Raw genomic sequence first — 17,899 nt, 5'->3', positions numbered from 1 at the left:
CATTGAAAATGTGGCGTGGCACACCCCACCCCACCCTCTCAGTCGAAAGAATTATTCAATTCGGACGCCTCAGGCCAGATAAACCATATAGAACACATAAGAGTTGCTGGTGTCGTCTGGAGGAAATAAAATACCCTAAAAATTTAGATCTTGACACTGAAAGAGTTAAGCGTTCCTTTTCAAACTGAACGGGTTGAAAAGAAGAGTATTTTTCAGTTTTGCAATTTACCTGTGAGTTCTCGTTCATTCAGCGTTTTTGACAGATATTCTTCGTTCGACATATTTCATGTTTGGTATTCAGTTGATGGTATTATATGTGACCCGGTGTAACAGTAACAAATGCCCCCTTGGAAAAAGTGTCCGGCCCTATTGTATTCTGCAATATGGTTCTATAAAGACCCTGACCGTCAATAGCTCAGAGATTGAAGCGCATAATAGAATCCTTTGTTTCCTGGGCATTCTATCCTAGGATATTTTAAACTTCTACACCGGCATGGCAAAATGAGTCTCATGTCGCTCCCAGCTTGACAGGTTGAGACGGACTGGTTGTTCATTTCGCTATTGTCTGCCTTATGTTAAATCTGAGGATATCAATTTGTTCTACTATGCCCTGGTGTCTTTTTAGGCTCAGCTTCTGTCCGACATGCGACACATTTTGCCGTGCTGGGTCACATATTTCCCTTTTGAAATGAAGTTCCTATCCGTGTGAAAAGGCAAGTTTTTTAAATGAAACGGGACATTTCGAAGGTAATTGGTCAAATGATCGGGACTACCGTCATGACCGTTTGCATGTAATAATTTTGGGTGTTCTTGTGACGTGTGCACATGTTCCATTATACAAGTCGTAATCTGATTTCCGACTTCTACCAAGCTTCGTTCGCGTTTGTTGAAAACGCTTACAGAAATCATCTGCGGTTTTCCCCCAAGTTTGAATATGATCAAACTTCTTTTGAAAGAGATTCTTAAATTTGCTGAGGGGTTTCAGGTCGTTGAAGCTGTTAATGCATCATTTTGCCGATTTTTGTAACAGTCGTTCGCGTTTTTTGACAAATGGGGCCGCGTGAAAACTTATAGTGACTTCTACATGTAGTTCTGTGTTAACTCGGCCTTTAACCCGGTCACAACGGAGCGGCAACCATTTGTCAAGAATGTAATACTGGTATGTAGTATAATGAAAATCCCATAGTCGAACATGATGTAAATCTATCTAAGACCTTTTGTATTTACGCCGCGTACCCACGAGCAAAAACCGTTTCTTGGTCAGGAAACGCTCTTTTAATTGCTTATTTGATTAATGCGACTTCTTCCAAATATCAAAATGGCCATATTGGTATATGCCGTTTCAAATCAAGTGGACGTACACGCCACAGGAAAACGAGATCTTGCGCTCTCGTTATTCGAGGTTACGAGTGGGCGGTAATGAAGGGTAACGAGCACTGAGGACCACATCAGGATGACAGCCATTCAGTGTGGTGTGATGAACTTTCCGAACTAAGAGATGTACCTTTCGGTTACATAATTCTGAGGCGATTTAGTTCCTTTACATGAAATTGTTTAAAACAATGAACTAAATTGACGTACCTTTAGAGACTAATCGACATGGTAGGTATGGAAAGCAGGGCCCTCAACAGCGGATCTATCCGTCTTGACTGGCTTCAATTGCGACACCGCTAAATGTGGTGGGCTGCCTAACCGTGCGGTGTGAAAAGCTCGCTAATGACGCCAGTGTCGGACACAGGTATAGACAACAGTGGCACTGATGCTCACAGCGGCTTCACATTGATCAACCAGCCACTAGGCTATCAAACATGGGACATATCGTACCAGGTTGGTTTGATAATGCTGACGACTCGGTTGATGATATCATTCCATGCTTGGTGCCTCTCTCGTCGGGTTCTCGATCCTCAACTTGGCTAATAGCATGGAGTGAAACCGTAATAGGACAGGGATGCGGCAGAGGATGGTCGTGTCGTCATTCGAGACATGAGATCACTAGAAGATCATGATTCGGCCGTTGCCTTCATTGTCAGAATCCTGCCAGACCAACACCTTGCATGATGACCGAAAGAATCAATAGCCGAATGAAAATAAATCATTGCTGAAGTTGATGCGATTCGTCTCAATTGGTAGAGATCAAAATAGCGACTTAAAAATATTCATACGCGTCCTTGCCACCAGTGTTTATAAAAAGAGTCCTTGAAATAGACAGATGATGCAAATATACACAAAGAAAACGTGACGAATGAAACGTAAATATACAGCCTGAAAGGGGTCAATCATGACTTCAATCTCATTATTTGGATATGCAGCTTATCGAAGTAAAAGTCGTTAGTTATAGGGAGTATACCTCATTCACATACAAGATATTTGAAGAGATCTTTGGAGGGTTTGCCGTGTTGGCGTATCGGCCTAATACACCAGCACATGCACAGACTGAACTGAACACTACGGTTGCCTTTGGAGAAGTGCTTTATTGTACAATGTATGCTCAAAACCAGAACACTAGTTACACCTTTAACACAAGCATTACACAACAATGAATCAATAGACGCAATCTTAGGAGTGAGTTCATAGGTAAATTGTACTGGTACTATAAAGTAACGTGGGAGCAATGCAATTTACACAATATTCATTAATCCATTCACATACATAAGTTCATTGAAAGACTCTGATTAACTGGAGCTGGCAGTACGTAAAGCAATAATTAGCAAAGGGACCTTTAATTCAATGGGCGCATCTTTCAATTTGTTGGTTTGTTGGACAGACTCTTTCACTCTGCTGGTTTGGATAGGGTCTTGAACAGTCTTCAAACTGGGCAAATCTGGTGTCCTATCTATGTTATTAAAATCATCTTCTTTACCTATTGGCGATAAAAAGGCAGTATAAGAATGCACATGATGATATCGAACCTGCATGTAAACACAATCAAAGAGACACACAAATATGCTGTCGTCGATGTCAACCCCGGGTTAGAGACGTATTTCGGGTGGATAACAAACAAAAAAAACACTTTCGGAACCGGGGTTGATAACTCATGTGTTTTTATACAGTATTCCGCAATGTTTACCGCTGTATTGGCAGCGCTTTTTATCAATAATTGAACTTTTTCTTTCAGGACAAGCGTCCAATTTTTTTCTCCAGTGACAAAAAAGAACGAACGTCAAAAATGCAATGCCCCATTTTACCTTTTCAAAAAAAGCTTGCAGGGACTGAATAATTATTCTTAGAGCAGGTCACGCGCACACAAATTTGTATAAAATTTGAATATTCAACTCTTCAAAATTTCCGAACGCAGAAGAAAAAGAAATTGAATTTAATTATTGTCTAAGGTGAAGCGGTAATTAAACAGACTAATCAGCGTCAAGATCTTAACCAAGACCCACAAGAATAGTGACTCCTCATTTCTAAGATATTTTGCTTCTGAGATGAACGTAAATAGGGCTGCACAGGGTAGAGGTAGGACGATGTAAAGAGTCGAAACCGGCGGTAAAGACACAGTCTTCCTTCATGTCGTGTTTTCTCTCGATTTCGTCCTATATGTTTAGTGTTTGAGAGAAAAATCGCTATGAGAATCGAAACATTAGCAAAAACTATTAGCATGAAAGGTACATACGCGTACGAGGTGATATCGAACTGATATAGAGCCGTAGAAAAAATTGCGCTCTGGTAGAAACAAACTGCTGATGTTCTCGGTATTTTACCGAGCAGTCAAAATCGGTGGATACTTAAACACACCAGCCAAAAAAACGTCGTCAGTACATGTTGGCTTAATTTTGATGTGGGGATGTTTGCCCGTTTTATAGGAAACCACACACAACGTATAAGGCTCTTTTGTCGAAAAGGCTATGATGATCCATGCCGATATTACTTCCAAAACATGCCAAAGTCCGGCAACGAATTTACATGTTGCGTCATTGTAAAGCAATAAGCTGAATCCATATGCTCCATTTGTGATGTGATTCAGACCAAATGCGAACCAATCTGTAACCCCAATTATCAGAATGACTCCAGTGTCAGACACAGATAGGCTACTAAGATATTGGACGCAGGCCTCTTCTTGCTTCCTCACTCTGAAAAATATCACGAATGACAACGCGTTCCCGAAGATTCCGACTAGAAGAACGACCAGCATGACGTAGGCTTGCGAGAAGTCGAGGAGTTGCTGGATGAAGAGAACCGGTTGCTCCGACAGCTTGTGCGCAGATGTCGACAATTCTTTGGAAACTAAGTGGTGAGCCATGTCCATTGCTGTCACATTTACGACGAGCTGATTAAGAAATGATCAACATTCAGGCTTTCGCAGACATGATCATCATCCCATATACCATGAATTCGATCCGTCCTTTCAAACAGATTCCATTCGTTTTCGAAAGATATCTAAATTCTGGTATTCCCGACACTGAGTCCACTCGCCAATAAGATCCCAAGCCCGACAATACCCGATTTCTACTACCGCCTCGATGGGTAGAGCCTAACAACTGGGCATAATAGTAGGCCTTTCGCAGCCATAAAAGGGGAGGGATATCTTGTCTTCGTTTCTTCCAATTAGTCTTTAATTGTAATATGAAAGGTTCCGCTGTAGAGTCATGACTGTTCATGACGATTACGTTGTTAACCCTTGAATAGATATCCCACCCCTTTTATGGCTGCGAAAGGCCTACTGTTGTGTTCGGCTGTTTAGACTCTACCCGTCGAGTCGGTGGTACAAATCAAGTATTGTCGGGCTTAGCATCTTATTGGTGAGTGGATCCAGTATGAACAAAAGCTGTTGCAGTTCTCTCGCCACTGGTATCCGTGTTAGTGACTTACTGATTCACTGCTTGCCGGTTATAAATCTGTAGGCAAACCACACATGGAACATATCGTACACTCATACATGTAAACTCTAACCGGCCCTATCTGCAACTCACTTCTCTAATCTATACTTGCCAATAGAAATGAGTACCGGGACAGGGATGCGGCAGATATTCACTTGATCTTCTCGTAATTCGAGTGATCATGTGATCACAAATATGGCACTGTGACGGCCCGTGTTGTCAGCATCCAAGCGAAGATATTCAGCAAACACTCACTGGCCTGATGACCGAAATAACCAATAGCGGAATGAAAATAAATCATCGCTAAGGTTGTTGTGACTCGTCTATGAATGAGATTAAAATAGCGACATAGAAATATTCTATCGCCCATTACTATGGGCTCGGTAAGCGAGTGTTTGATCGAGCTGAATCGAATGTTGGTGATAGATGCCGAAAATGTACTTAATCAATGTACTTAATGTACTTAATCAATATACATGTACGGGGCAGCGGTAGCGCAGTGGAAGAGAGTCGGCCTCATGATCAGGAGGTCGTGGGTTCGACTCCCGGCATAGTCACTGCTTAGTTCCCCTACTGGTCGAGTTCAAGTGAGCACCTTCTGGTTGCTCCTTGAAACCCCTGATTGATTTCTGTGGAGACCAGGGTAACCGCTTGAGCAGTCTTTACTGATTAGCGCTATATAAATATAAACATTACATTACATTACTTTAAGACTTGAATACACATTACTTTTAACAACTTCAAATGACTCAAATGCGCATCTAAAAGAGCAATATCTACCTTCCAACACTCCAACTCTCAGTAGTTTGTCGGAATATCAATTTTTAATTTAAAGATAGATTCATCAACGTCCTGATGTACGTTCTGACGAATATGTACATGTACATAGAATAAAAAAAAAAACAACCGATTTCAGGGTAGAAACATAGCATTTTATTGGGACCATAACTTATACACTATTGTATTCAGTCACCATGTTTGAAAAGCACCAAGGTGGTCAAATCGGCTGGGTCATGTCATCACAACATGGGAGTAGTTCCCAGGAAATACACTAACCAATGGTTGAGATGGTGTAGAAACCCAACACGCGGAGAATTCAAGAAAAGGGTTCATGCAAAACAAACGTATGGACATCAAATAGAAAAATATATAACTTGCAAACTTGTCAAAGCTTGTCGTCCATCATCTAATTTCATAGCTCATCATCTAGGCTAAACAGCAAACGTAACTCAACATTGTCTGGACTGGAGTGAACTCAAGAATGCCAATAACCACTTAGTATCTGGCCAAATTTCAGTGATGAGGTTTCACGTTTTCGCCGCTTTAATTTGATTTGAAGATAGCATCCTGGCAACTGAATTTGGTGATAAATGAAATTTAAATTACCTAGCAAACATTCACAGCTAGAAACTTCCAGGGTTTGGTAGTTCAAAACAATTAACGTTAGCGATAAACATGGCGTTAACTTGACATGTCTAACTGAAAGAGACAACCCTCTGTCGACATTAACGCCAAGTTGAAATTAATGCCAAGTTAGTGACTAGGCTTGTTTTGAACAACCAAGTCCTGATCACCAAAAAGCCTGCCAGTTCCCTTCTTGGGCTCTTTCTCCGACGTACACTTTTCCAGATCGGGTGTTATACGACCGCTCAGAAATACACCAGAAGTGAACCAGGCTTCTTGAAAAAAAGATCAAGCCATCAATTAAAGAGACTGGAAAGAAATCCAGCCAGTCTCTGGCGATTAGAATTTTTTAAACCAGACCAGATATTCTTCGATCACAGCGTATAACAGAATTTATTTTATCCCCATTCCATTAAAATGAAAAGTTATGAACAAAATATTCCGAGGTAACCTGTTTTGAATAAAATCTATACAGTGATGACAACAACAACACCAGCTAGGACAGTTTCCAGAACAGCCGCGATAAACACAGCCTGATATGTCTGCAATTTCTGCAAAGCCAAGGTGGTCAGTTTGATGTAAATCGTAGTTCTCCGTCGTAAAACAAATGTGTCAAGTGACTTATTTTCGATGGAATCGATTTGATATCAACTCGGCCAAATAGCTAAACAAAATATTAACATCATAGCGGTTCTCTTGTATGTCCTAAGGCCGATGTTCCGTGACTCAATAAGTCAGAGAAAACGTTTATTATCAACAATGAGTAAAATTTTCACAAACTTCCAGAAAAAGGTTATTTTACACAAACGACTTAAGTCTCAACAAACCGTACAGATGCGGTAAAAGGTGTTTCTTTAGAAAACTGAAACAAAGACAATCAACTACAGTGGAACCTCTCTTAGCGGACAACCTCTCTATAAAGGGCACTAGTTTTAGTCCCAAATTGGTAGTTTCTATTCAATTTGATCTCTCTAATCAGGACACCTCTCTATTAAGGACGGCACTTGTCAGTCCCGAGGGTGTCCTTGATAGAGGGGTTCTACTGTATAAGTCTTAATACTGTATGCCAAAAGCCTCGGTCACAAACGACAATGTACAACACCTTATGGTTAAAAATTGGTCTTAATATACACTGATCTTACAGAAAAATAAATAAACCTTCATATACATGTACATGTAGTTCACTGTACACTTACAGTTTTGTCCGTTGCGGTAAGGTCTGCCCGGAATCTGTATAAACGATTACAGGCGCCAACATTTCTGTACAAGTTCAGCCAGACTGTCGCCGAGTCAAATGCATTGGCCTCTGGGTGCACGTTTCATAGAGTCTTGCATGTCTGCAATTGCATGAACACTGGAGGACCTGTGAAAACGCTTGAATGAAAACGTGAAGACTATGTACTGGTCGTTCTGTTCAAATATTCTGAGGAAAAAGGGAAGAGTACATGTCCTTTTCATTCCTCACAACGCAAGCTTAACCTTGAATTTGGTTGGCAAAGATAGAAATCCATTTTGTTCACAGTATGTGTTGATATCATTCCGCGGTGGTGTTTTTTTTCACGATTTACAGAAGCGAACAGAACTAAAGTACAATACTCATACACTTCGTTCTGACCTTAACCTTGACCTTAGGTTAGTTACAATGTATATATGCAAGCGGACTTGATGACGACAAACGCCTTATGACTGAAACAGATGACGTAGTTCACAACACCTAACCGTATAAAATAAGTGAAATTGAAAAACTGAAATAAAGGTGGGACAAAAGATAAATTTGTGCATATCATCGAGAAGAACATCTCGTAAGTGAGAATAGAATTATATTTACAAGGTACCGCAAACTGCGATAATACATTGACCCTGTAGTCAATTATTACCATCATAGTTACTGTAAATGTACACACCCTCGAAGATCAACTCCATTCAATCTTTTGACTATTTGACTTGACGCTATATGTCTTTGTTTGTTAAAGGGTGCCACTATTGAACAAGTCAGTTTATTGCAGATACTGTAGACATGGTACCAGATAAATCCAGCAGATGGCATGACAAAATGAATGAGTAGCTCGGTTATGCCCGCCACTCGAAAACAATGCATGTTCGTCCTCTTCGTCCGCATTCCAGACTAAAAACTGCGAAGCACGCCAGTTGGCCGGGAGACATTCGATATGGCGGTCATGCCCATTCGTTTTGCTATCTTTGGTGAGGAAATCGGGTACCAATCTGCCACTGCAAAGCTATGCTGACCCTGTATGATGCAGACTGCACTGTTGTCGTGCTAGCAAGGTGAAATTCGCACATTCATTCATTTTATATCAGATATTTTGCCTGGCTTCCAATTCCTTCCTGACATTATAGGGCCATTTCACTCGATAAATATACTTACTCTTTCTAAAACATGCGTAAGGAGGAGTCGTATTGTAGGCACTGTTTGCAAGAGAGGATGCATGGCCCATTGCATAAGGAACTGATACCGACCTGGAGGTATTGGTTGTCTCACCAAAACCGCTCGGGTGGAGCTGAAATGTTGGCAAAAACCTCGGTATGTCTCGGTTTTGGTCTAAATATTAGCTCCACCCTCGAGGCAGACCGAGGCAGACCGAGGTTTTTGCCAACATTTCAGCTCCACCTGAGCGGTAGTGGTGAGACAATCAATACCGACAGTGAAGTATCAATTTCTAAAATATCTCAAATTAAACAACGAAAAATGTGTTTTTAACTGCTTTTGACAGCTTCCACTTTTTGCACCAATCCAAGCGGTTATGGAAGTGTATAGCGCGGTTCGTTCTAAATCCAGGTATTTGAGAATCATAGAGCCTCATCAGAAGCATAACAGGTGTCTTCTGACCAATACCTGATAAATTGCGAAGTCTAGCTTGAGAGAAGTTGTTAAGACGACCACGTAGGTTTTGTTATAATACTCAGTTTTTTATCACAGATTCTACGGTTTATTGTCTTATCCAAATCTATATGAAAGGTATTGTTCCGTGTACTTATCATGATTTATCCAAGTTCTCCTCTTTGTTTGAAACTAAAAACCTAATAAAGATGGGAGAGGGGCGCAGGAGAACTAAATTCACTAATTTTCTTACAAATTGTGCTGTAGATGACTATCTGATGCCATATAACAATAGTGTATAAGTTGATAATTGATTTATTTGATGGCAGGCAACAGTTTGGAGTGGGGTTGCGTTTTGGTATAGGTCATGAGCCCGAACTGATGATCAAGGGCGGCCGTTTATATGTGCAGGTTACCTATACGTTACGCAATTGGGGACTACGCAATAGGCTATATATCATGAATTTGAGAAGGTTTTGATTTACTGTACTGAAAATTGCTCCGCAACGAAGGACGCCACGTGATTCGTCACGTGATACGCTACGTTAACGTGCGAGACCATCATTTGATAAAATCATAGGGCCCTGGTGGCTAAAATCAACAAACCGTAATGCATGGCTGCTTTGTCGCAGCTGTGTTGCTGAAAATACCGCTCTTTCTTTAAATGTTATTACGGGCATTAAAACAGTGTTCTGACAGAAAATGTGTTTGTCAAAATATAGCGACAAGCTGTAACCAACATTAGTGTGAACACCATATCGGCTTGGTATGTTTCATTTCATCACACCTTATATCTAGAGAAGCTGGAGAAGACCCCGGCAACGTACACCAAGAGAACCTCTGTTCAAATCTATGCGCAGCGGTGGATTCCAACTTGAATAAGACGAAATAGACGAAGGTGTCAATGGTACCATAGCTTTCAAATGACCTTCCCTTGATTGGCTAATTACAGAAGTGAGGGCACGTACCTTTCATAAAGCAATTCTAACTGACCAAATTTGCTGGCAGTACAATATATATAAATACAAATAGCATACCACACGCACACACCCGTTATGTATGAAACAAAATAACAAAAGTATTTACAATCAAATAACATGCAAAGTAGAGTAACTATGTATGTGACGAAAGGTGTTCCGGTCCTTACCAACTGGCGACGACACAAGCCGGGAGAGACTATCGAGGGGAAGGCGATTATTAGTTCCATGCAGGCCACCAGGGTGCGAACGCCGGGAAACATCTTAAAACTCCATCAGTTCTGCCATTTTGGTACACAGACCAGAAAACGATTCGAGAGGAAACAACGCCAATTCGTTTAACGTTGGCCCAGACCGAGTCGGAGAACCCACTCAGCTGAACACCCTCCTTAAACAACATCAAACGAGGAGAACGTATGTGCTACAAGGAGAACAGAAGACTCACCGAAATTATAAAGATATTTACAAGAAAAGATAAGAGTCGAAATGCTTTACTCTTAACTTTTTTCCTTACACGAGTTGTTGCATCTGATAAATGACTTGAAAGACATTGAAAGTTTATTTGTAGACGAAATCCCTTGGCGAGTCAACAATTAAGAAGACTTGAGCATTACATGAACGCGCAGAAGTGGTCTGTATTGTCCTTTAACTAATCTGCTACAGAACACAAATGGGGATCGATTACGGAACTCAATCTATATGTTAATTAGAAATCTCGTTCTCTTTACTTTCTACTTACATCTTCCCTGATACCAAACAAACTGTTTGTTTTCATCAAATCAAGGCACACGTTTCTATGGCATAGAGGAGGATAGGGATGCAACAACTATAACTTAAGATGTGAAACCCGATGTTTCAAACTGCATTATTGGTGACCTGTGGTACATTTGATAAACGTGGTCGCGGCTAGCTCGAGAAGTGTACCATGTGTGCTATATAGCAACATAACATGATTTATAAGACAATGCATGCAGAGGAAAATCATGTGGATAACAATTGGACTTCAAAATACCAAAATAAGTTGTGGCTCCCAATTTTGACGGCGATAATCTCAAAAAGCACCCCTCAATTAATTATTTCGTGAACCCCATCTTCAAACAATTACTGTCCATCACGTTATTCCATGATATTATTCCTCGTTTCTCCAACGACCAAATGGTGGCAATGCATTCAATATTCTAATCAATCCCAAGCTGAAGGCACAGGCGGCAATATGAACTAATAATGTCTGTGAAATTACAAAATTATGTACAATCAAACGAGTGAAGAAGGTATGAACAGGATATCCAATGCTTTTTACAGCAAACTCGTTGTGGTTTACTGACGAAGTTCAAAATAATTGAAGGAGAAGTCAAATATCATACAATTACAACTTTTTCAAGCTACAAACCAAATTTTACTGATGCCGACATGGGACAAGACTATGTGGGGATAGAGCAACACATGGTAAGAAAAAAATCTCCTAATCTCTTCCAGTTTAATGTCTCAATATAGTCTTAACAAGGTTTTTTTTCAAATTTTATATTGCGAACATAATCGATTTTAGTATGAGGCGAATTCTATAGGATTATAGGAATTGGGAGCCCTTCCAATAGTGTAAAAATGTCAGAGGCATAATACATGGCAAAGAGGCGGACCAGTAACTACAAACTGATATTTATGAAAAACAATCCATGAAAAAAATGTTTTGATTATTTTTCAGTGGCAAAATATGCACAAATAAAGTTGCATTCGCGACAGAAAGTGCGGCCTCAACTTTAAAAATCAATCAATAAATAAGTGTTTCAGTTCGTTGGCCGAAATTTTCTAGTCTTCCAAAGCCAACCTTCTTTCTACGACGTCTGTGTATACAAAATGTATACCAGTCACATTCTAACACCATATCACATTAAGTACCACAAGCACTTATGAAACATTTTGCATGACTTTCCAAACGGCGTAATCTACTTCCTCGCCATCTGGCGATAAACTCTAATGAGATCTTTGGGGAATTGTGTCAAGAATCGACCATTTCAAACATGGCGTCTCAAACACACATCCGGGTACAGCCTGACGTCATCAGGGAACTAAAACGACCTTTTGGGGACGCGTCCATTTAACGTGTTTACGAAAGCTACATGACAATCGAATATTTGTTAAGAAATCAACCAAGTTGAAAGAAGAAATAGAAAGTTCAACTTGCGTTATACTTTTCTTTGATAGTAATGTACAGCAAAAGAGCTGCAGAAATAAGTAATGGTTTTCGAACATTTATTCTAAATCTTAGGGCAAATTCCCACCTTAATGAGTTGGCACACGATCCTAAAGCGGACCTAAAGGAAAGTTTGACACACATGCCATACGTTGTATCGTGCGTCACGCTTCTAGAAGCCCTCTACGGTAAAGAGGGGGAACCCTTGGACACGTCAGATCCAAGGGGATGACCCGGGACCTTGTCTTCGTCCGCAGCCGTTGCCTGACACTTGCGAAAGTCAGCTGGGTTTGTTGGACACCGCATCCAGGAGTGGTTGCCTATTCAATTTGTTATTTACATGGCCAGGGAATAGCAGTTGATATCACTGGTTTTGAAGAAGATTGAAGAACATTGTTGCTAAACTGACGTTGACGGCGATAACAAACATGAGAAGTTGCCTCTGCTGGCACCAGTCCTGGAAGAAGAAAGAGGAGATTTTTAGAATCGAGCAGTTTCATCCGTTGCAGCTTAAGATGCTCGTGCAAGAAAATGGTCAACTACTTGCCATTTTTCAAAACATTCAGTAACTAATCATGGTAACATATAGTATATGTATCTGACATTTAGTAACATATTTGACTTGAAGATTTCTCCAGACCACACTACATTCTCAGAAAAAAAGGTTCTCGCACTTTTAAAAACGCTTTTAACCAACACTGATATGCATCCCGTGGAGATTTTTTCGTTAAAATGAAGAACCCATGTTGGTATATGATGTTCTGAAATACGTATGAGGGTTTTGCATTTTGCTGAAAATCTCCTATGGGGGTGCATATTGTGTTGGCCAAACCAAAAATGCCTTTATTTCTAAGATTTTCCAGTTTGTCATGGCCGAGCCAGTGTGAAACATTGAACTAAGCTGCTCCAGTGGACTTTCAGTTAGCTTCAATGTGTTTTTCCTCACTCGACCACCTTCCCGCACTATAGCATCTATGGCTTCATCTTGTTTCAAGAAAGTACTGTACACTGCTGATAGTAGGGGTGTTTCACCTTAAAAGATCGGGACCTACATACATGTCTAGTAGTTGTCCAATACAAGACAGCCACCAACGTACCATTACCTTTATTTCATTCAGTTAGGTAAATTAGACCTAACGTCAAGTTTTAATAAGTTCATGTTAGGTTAGCGACCAACTTGCTATAAACATCCGAGCCCCGACTTGATTTTTGGAATGATACAGGAGGTTTTGCACATTTACCCTCATCTTAACCGCCTACATTTCTCGTATCTTTTCGGGTTTATCGCCTTTAAATATTGCTAGTCATCTCTTGTGAACGCGGTGAACGGTATGACACGACGCAGCACTGAAATGTTTCTTTGTGTCCACATATACCGCTTGCCACTTCAACCAGTGATACAGACGTGTCCAGATTTCAGGACTAAAGTGTATCACATTAAGCCGTAGTTAGTATTAGAGACGAAACACCCGATAGAAATCTCTTCGAGAAGATGGATTGCCAATAAAACAAACACCGGAAAAATCTCAGCATCCTGCTTAAACTCACTGTTTTTAACAGATGAAGTGGACATGGATGATGAAGATAACACTTCTAGGCACAAACATACGTACAAATCTAGCAGAAAGGCGGCATATTTTTCGGAGTTTTCAGTTAGTTAGGGAGGCGAAAAATGGGCTAGTTTCCAAGTTTCCTGTTATAATTCTCGTATTAACCTCAGGAGAACAAGTTTGTGTCGGCAGGATATCCCAAGGAATGTATTATCAGTGCAGTGTGTTGTGCTTTGTACGGTAATGTAGATGTGAAGGGGAGAACGTGTTAAAAATAAATGGTCCTCTTCGATGCACCATGGAAATTGATTGAAAGACTATAGATATGCAATGAGACACTGTTGAAAATGAACAGTTTCATTGATGACACGAACCAATATGTTTTCGAAATTACCCTATACTTACGTACATATTGTTGTGCAGTTAATAAAATGTATCTGTATCTGTATTGTTTATACTCTAATTTCAGTTGTATAAGGTCGGTGGCAAATGTTCCTTTCTTGTTCTTATCAGTGTTTTTTTAGATCACGATCCTAGGTCCGTGGCTAAGAATAAATTGAACCGAGGAATACATGTACCAGGTTTGTCGCTGATGGCATGTTTATGCCTAAATTGAACTGATCGTAAACAAGTGAGCATTGAGTATTTTATTCAGCTAATCAAACTTTAAACTGTATGTTACGACAGTGATGCATTGCTTTTAACGAAAGTGTTTGATTTTTTACTTTGTTGATGGATTATGGTACTATATTCCTTACCCTTGTGTTGTTTGAAAGCGGATATCGGGGAAAGGAATGTATCTAGCACATGTTGCATCGAAGGGAAGACCTGGTGACTGATTTGACAGCACTTGTTCCTGCTAGCTCTATGGATACCAGTAGGGCCTATTATGTCAAATGTACGAACATGATCATGCACGTAAATAAGTGGTTGGGTGCGCCCGCTTAAATAAATACAAGAAGCACTCTTAACACAATATTACATGTACGTGTACATGTAATGTATCTTTTGCGTGAAATATATTCTTTTTTTACTGTATTACTATGTCTCGCACATTCTCGCAAAAGTAAAATATGAGGAAACCACAAAATTGTTGAGCCGTTTAGGCCCTACAAGGACTGATGCCGGTAGCCCATGCATGCGCAGCATCTTTTTAGTAACAAAAATGGGAGCTAGCAAGACACTCGCCGACAAATCAGCTAAAAGAACAGTGTGGGTACCTTCGCCCTTCGGAGGGGTCCTCTACACGGCCCGAGCGCCTGGTTTAGCCTAATCATCTGATACTGACATGCTGTTTGGACAACGTGCACTATGACTCGGACAGCAGCGGTTAGGGTTGGTTTTTCGATACTGATACTGTCTCCACATGCAACACTAATGGTTGGATCAAGGTCAGCCTAAAAGAAACACGCATGCAAAGGATAAGAACTATACGGCGCTACTATCCCTTTGGTGCGAGCTTACTGATGAAATGCATACAGATAGTTTGCTCGTAAACGTATTATCTGTTGTAATGAATGTGACTCAGTAAAAAGTACTCTTCTGCACAGATTTCCGTTTATGAAAGTGTGCAACTAAACCAACAATGTTTGTTTTCATGAGCGTAGGAAAACGCGGTCAAAAGCTTTTCAAAAAGGATAACAGTCAAGGTTCCAGCGGCTAGAAGTTCCAACCGCTACCCGAAAATGACATGAAATCCGATTAAACCCTGCACCAAATGAGAAAATGCACCGAGGACTTATGCCTTATCTACAATGGCGTCTGTTCATCCAAAATGGACATTTTTCAACCTGAACCGTTCCCACAACCAAACCTATTTATTAACATCGCAGTATTTTGACACTTTATTTTCAATACACTTGTACACACTTGAATTTTAAATTTGGAACGAACTAGCCTGGTCTTTGATATCAAGAAAAGTACTCATTGAAAATCAAAAGCGAGTGCCAGGAATACCTGTTTCAATAAAGGCGAAATACCGAGTGGTTTATTAAGATTCTTTTACTTCAGCTCAGTACAGAAAGGCTTAGTGCACGTGTACATGAGTAAAATTATTTACTAGTCTTAAAACGAACAAATAGGGAAAACAGGAATGGCATGTTTTTTGCAGGATTCCCCTATCACCTCACACCAACCACGACCCCCTTGGATCTCGTTTTTTCCCGCCATTGTCATTTTAAAACGTACAAATAGGGCAAACTGGGATGGATTTCGGGTGAGCCTGGGACTAATACTGGGAGTTGTTTATCGTAGTGACTGGAATGGCATGTTAGTGCAGGATGCACCCTATCACCGCATACCACCCACGACCCCCTTGGATCTCGTTTTTCCCCCGTCATTGTCATTTTAATTTTAGTCACCCCCTCTGCACCATTGTAGATGAGACCTAGCGGAAACAAACAGCACAATCACAACAATACAGGGTATGATGGTTAGGCGAGACTTCGTTTATTACTTGGTACTCGGATTAGCCTCACTTATTAATAAAATCCCAAACTCGAAAAATCTAGCAAAAATGATGAACGGCAAAATCACATGATATGAGGCCATGGCGATGGTGATTAACAGCCCATGACTTTACGACCCGGAATAAGTTTTCCCAACATAAAACAACCAAAATCGCTTTTTTCTTTTTTACTGACCCGATCTCCGAGACCATTTGTCTGGGGTGAAATACTGATTGAACTTAAACAGCAAAATGGTTCATAAACTGTAAGATAATTTTCTTTATTTCCTCGATCCTTTTAAAATGTTCATTGCCATCTCCGAATTTTTACATACCTTTCATATTTCACCCAAAAAGAAATGTAAGATTGTTAAAAAATATTCTATCCACCACTTAACTATTGCAGTGTTAAAAATCAGAGTACCAATCTCATAAAAAAGTCTCGCCTAATGGAATGCGATGAATATCGGACTGATGGCCTCTTAGAACAAACTGTCAAAACCGTGACAGGCAAAGAAGTTGACACTGGTTATGATTAGTTTCAGGCTAAGGTCTCCACTGTGATGCTTATTCTGAAAAACATGTACGTAACTCTACGCTGAATGGCGTCACATGAAGACAGGATAGATCATCACTATATTGTTTTTTTACTCGAGAAGACCCAAAGATTTCACCGCAAACTTTGAAAAACAAATGCGCAGGTTGAAATGCGGAAAAGTATAAGACCCATCCCTTCAGTCACCGTTTACGGTATGCATAAGGAATTGATATACTGAATCGGAGGTATTGGTTGTCTTACCAAAACCGCGAGGATGGAGCTGAAATGTTGACCAAAACCAGGGCAGAGCCGAGGTTTCGGCAAATATTTCAGTTCCACCCGAGCGGTTTTGGAGAGACAATCAATACCGACAGTGAGGTATCAATTTCTATTCTAAAATGTCTCAAATTAAACAACGAAAAAAATGTGGTTTTAAATGCTTTTGACAGCCTCCATATTTTACACCAACCCACGCAGTTGCCTAACCAGAATCGCCGAATTCAAAACGAGGCTTCGTTTGCGCACTGTACATTCACACCGTACAGTGCGATTCGCTCTGAATCCAGGTATTTTAGAATAGTAGTGAGCTTTCGCAGCGGCCAAGTGTTGGGTGATCAGTCAGGTTATGCACGAACAATTGATGAAACTTCACTGAACGTTTTGTTATGTGGCCTAACCGAGCGCTTCGAAAAATCACCGATCCACAATGTGGACCTCAAATATTTTCTTTATTTTTCAAAAAAAAAGAATAAAAAGTTTATTGCTAATTTTATTTTCGCGAATCTTGGTTATTAGCGAATGAGCGGTCTATAGTAAAGAGCTGAGCATTATTCCAGGAGCCGAGGAAATGACGCGTCGTCATCAGATGTGTCAGAAATGGGTATTCAAAGAAGCTGGATTGCTTGACTGCTGAATTTACTGGATTGTGACTCGTGGATCTCCACCGTCTGGATTGGGGATCGCTGCTGTAACTGGCACTGATGCTGTACTGTAGTGTTGCTTATCGGTAGGCCTACCGTGCATGTTGCAATACCCAGCCTCATACTGTCACTATTACAACTGTCTAATCAAATGCCCCGGCACAAGTACATAATCATTCCACATTGACTTGGGAAGTTCTTCAGCTACAATACAAAC

General features: G+C 40.4%; 1 protein-coding gene across 2 annotated transcripts in view; it reads right to left on the bottom strand.

Moving 5' to 3' along the window:
* Positions 1–5,733: 5,733 nt before the first annotated feature.
* LOC135495597 (junctophilin-1-like) overlaps positions 5,734–17,899 on the bottom strand; it is a 66,165-nt gene continuing 53,999 nt past the window's right edge. For both annotated transcript variants that reach the window (XM_064784400.1, XM_064784401.1), the window contains one exon: positions 5,734–12,685. In XM_064784400.1, coding sequence (XP_064640470.1) covers positions 12,593–12,685 — 93 coding nt within the window. In that variant the 3' untranslated portion in view covers positions 5,734–12,592. The remainder of the gene's footprint in view (positions 12,686–17,899) is intronic.

The sequence above is a fragment of the Lineus longissimus genome, chromosome 11 (genome assembly GCF_910592395.1).
Source record: "Lineus longissimus chromosome 11, tnLinLong1.2, whole genome shotgun sequence".
Taxonomy (NCBI): Eukaryota; Metazoa; Nemertea; class Pilidiophora; order Heteronemertea; family Lineidae; genus Lineus; species Lineus longissimus.
Note: the sequence above shows the minus strand (reverse complement) of the source record. Positions and strands in the feature narration are given on the sequence as shown.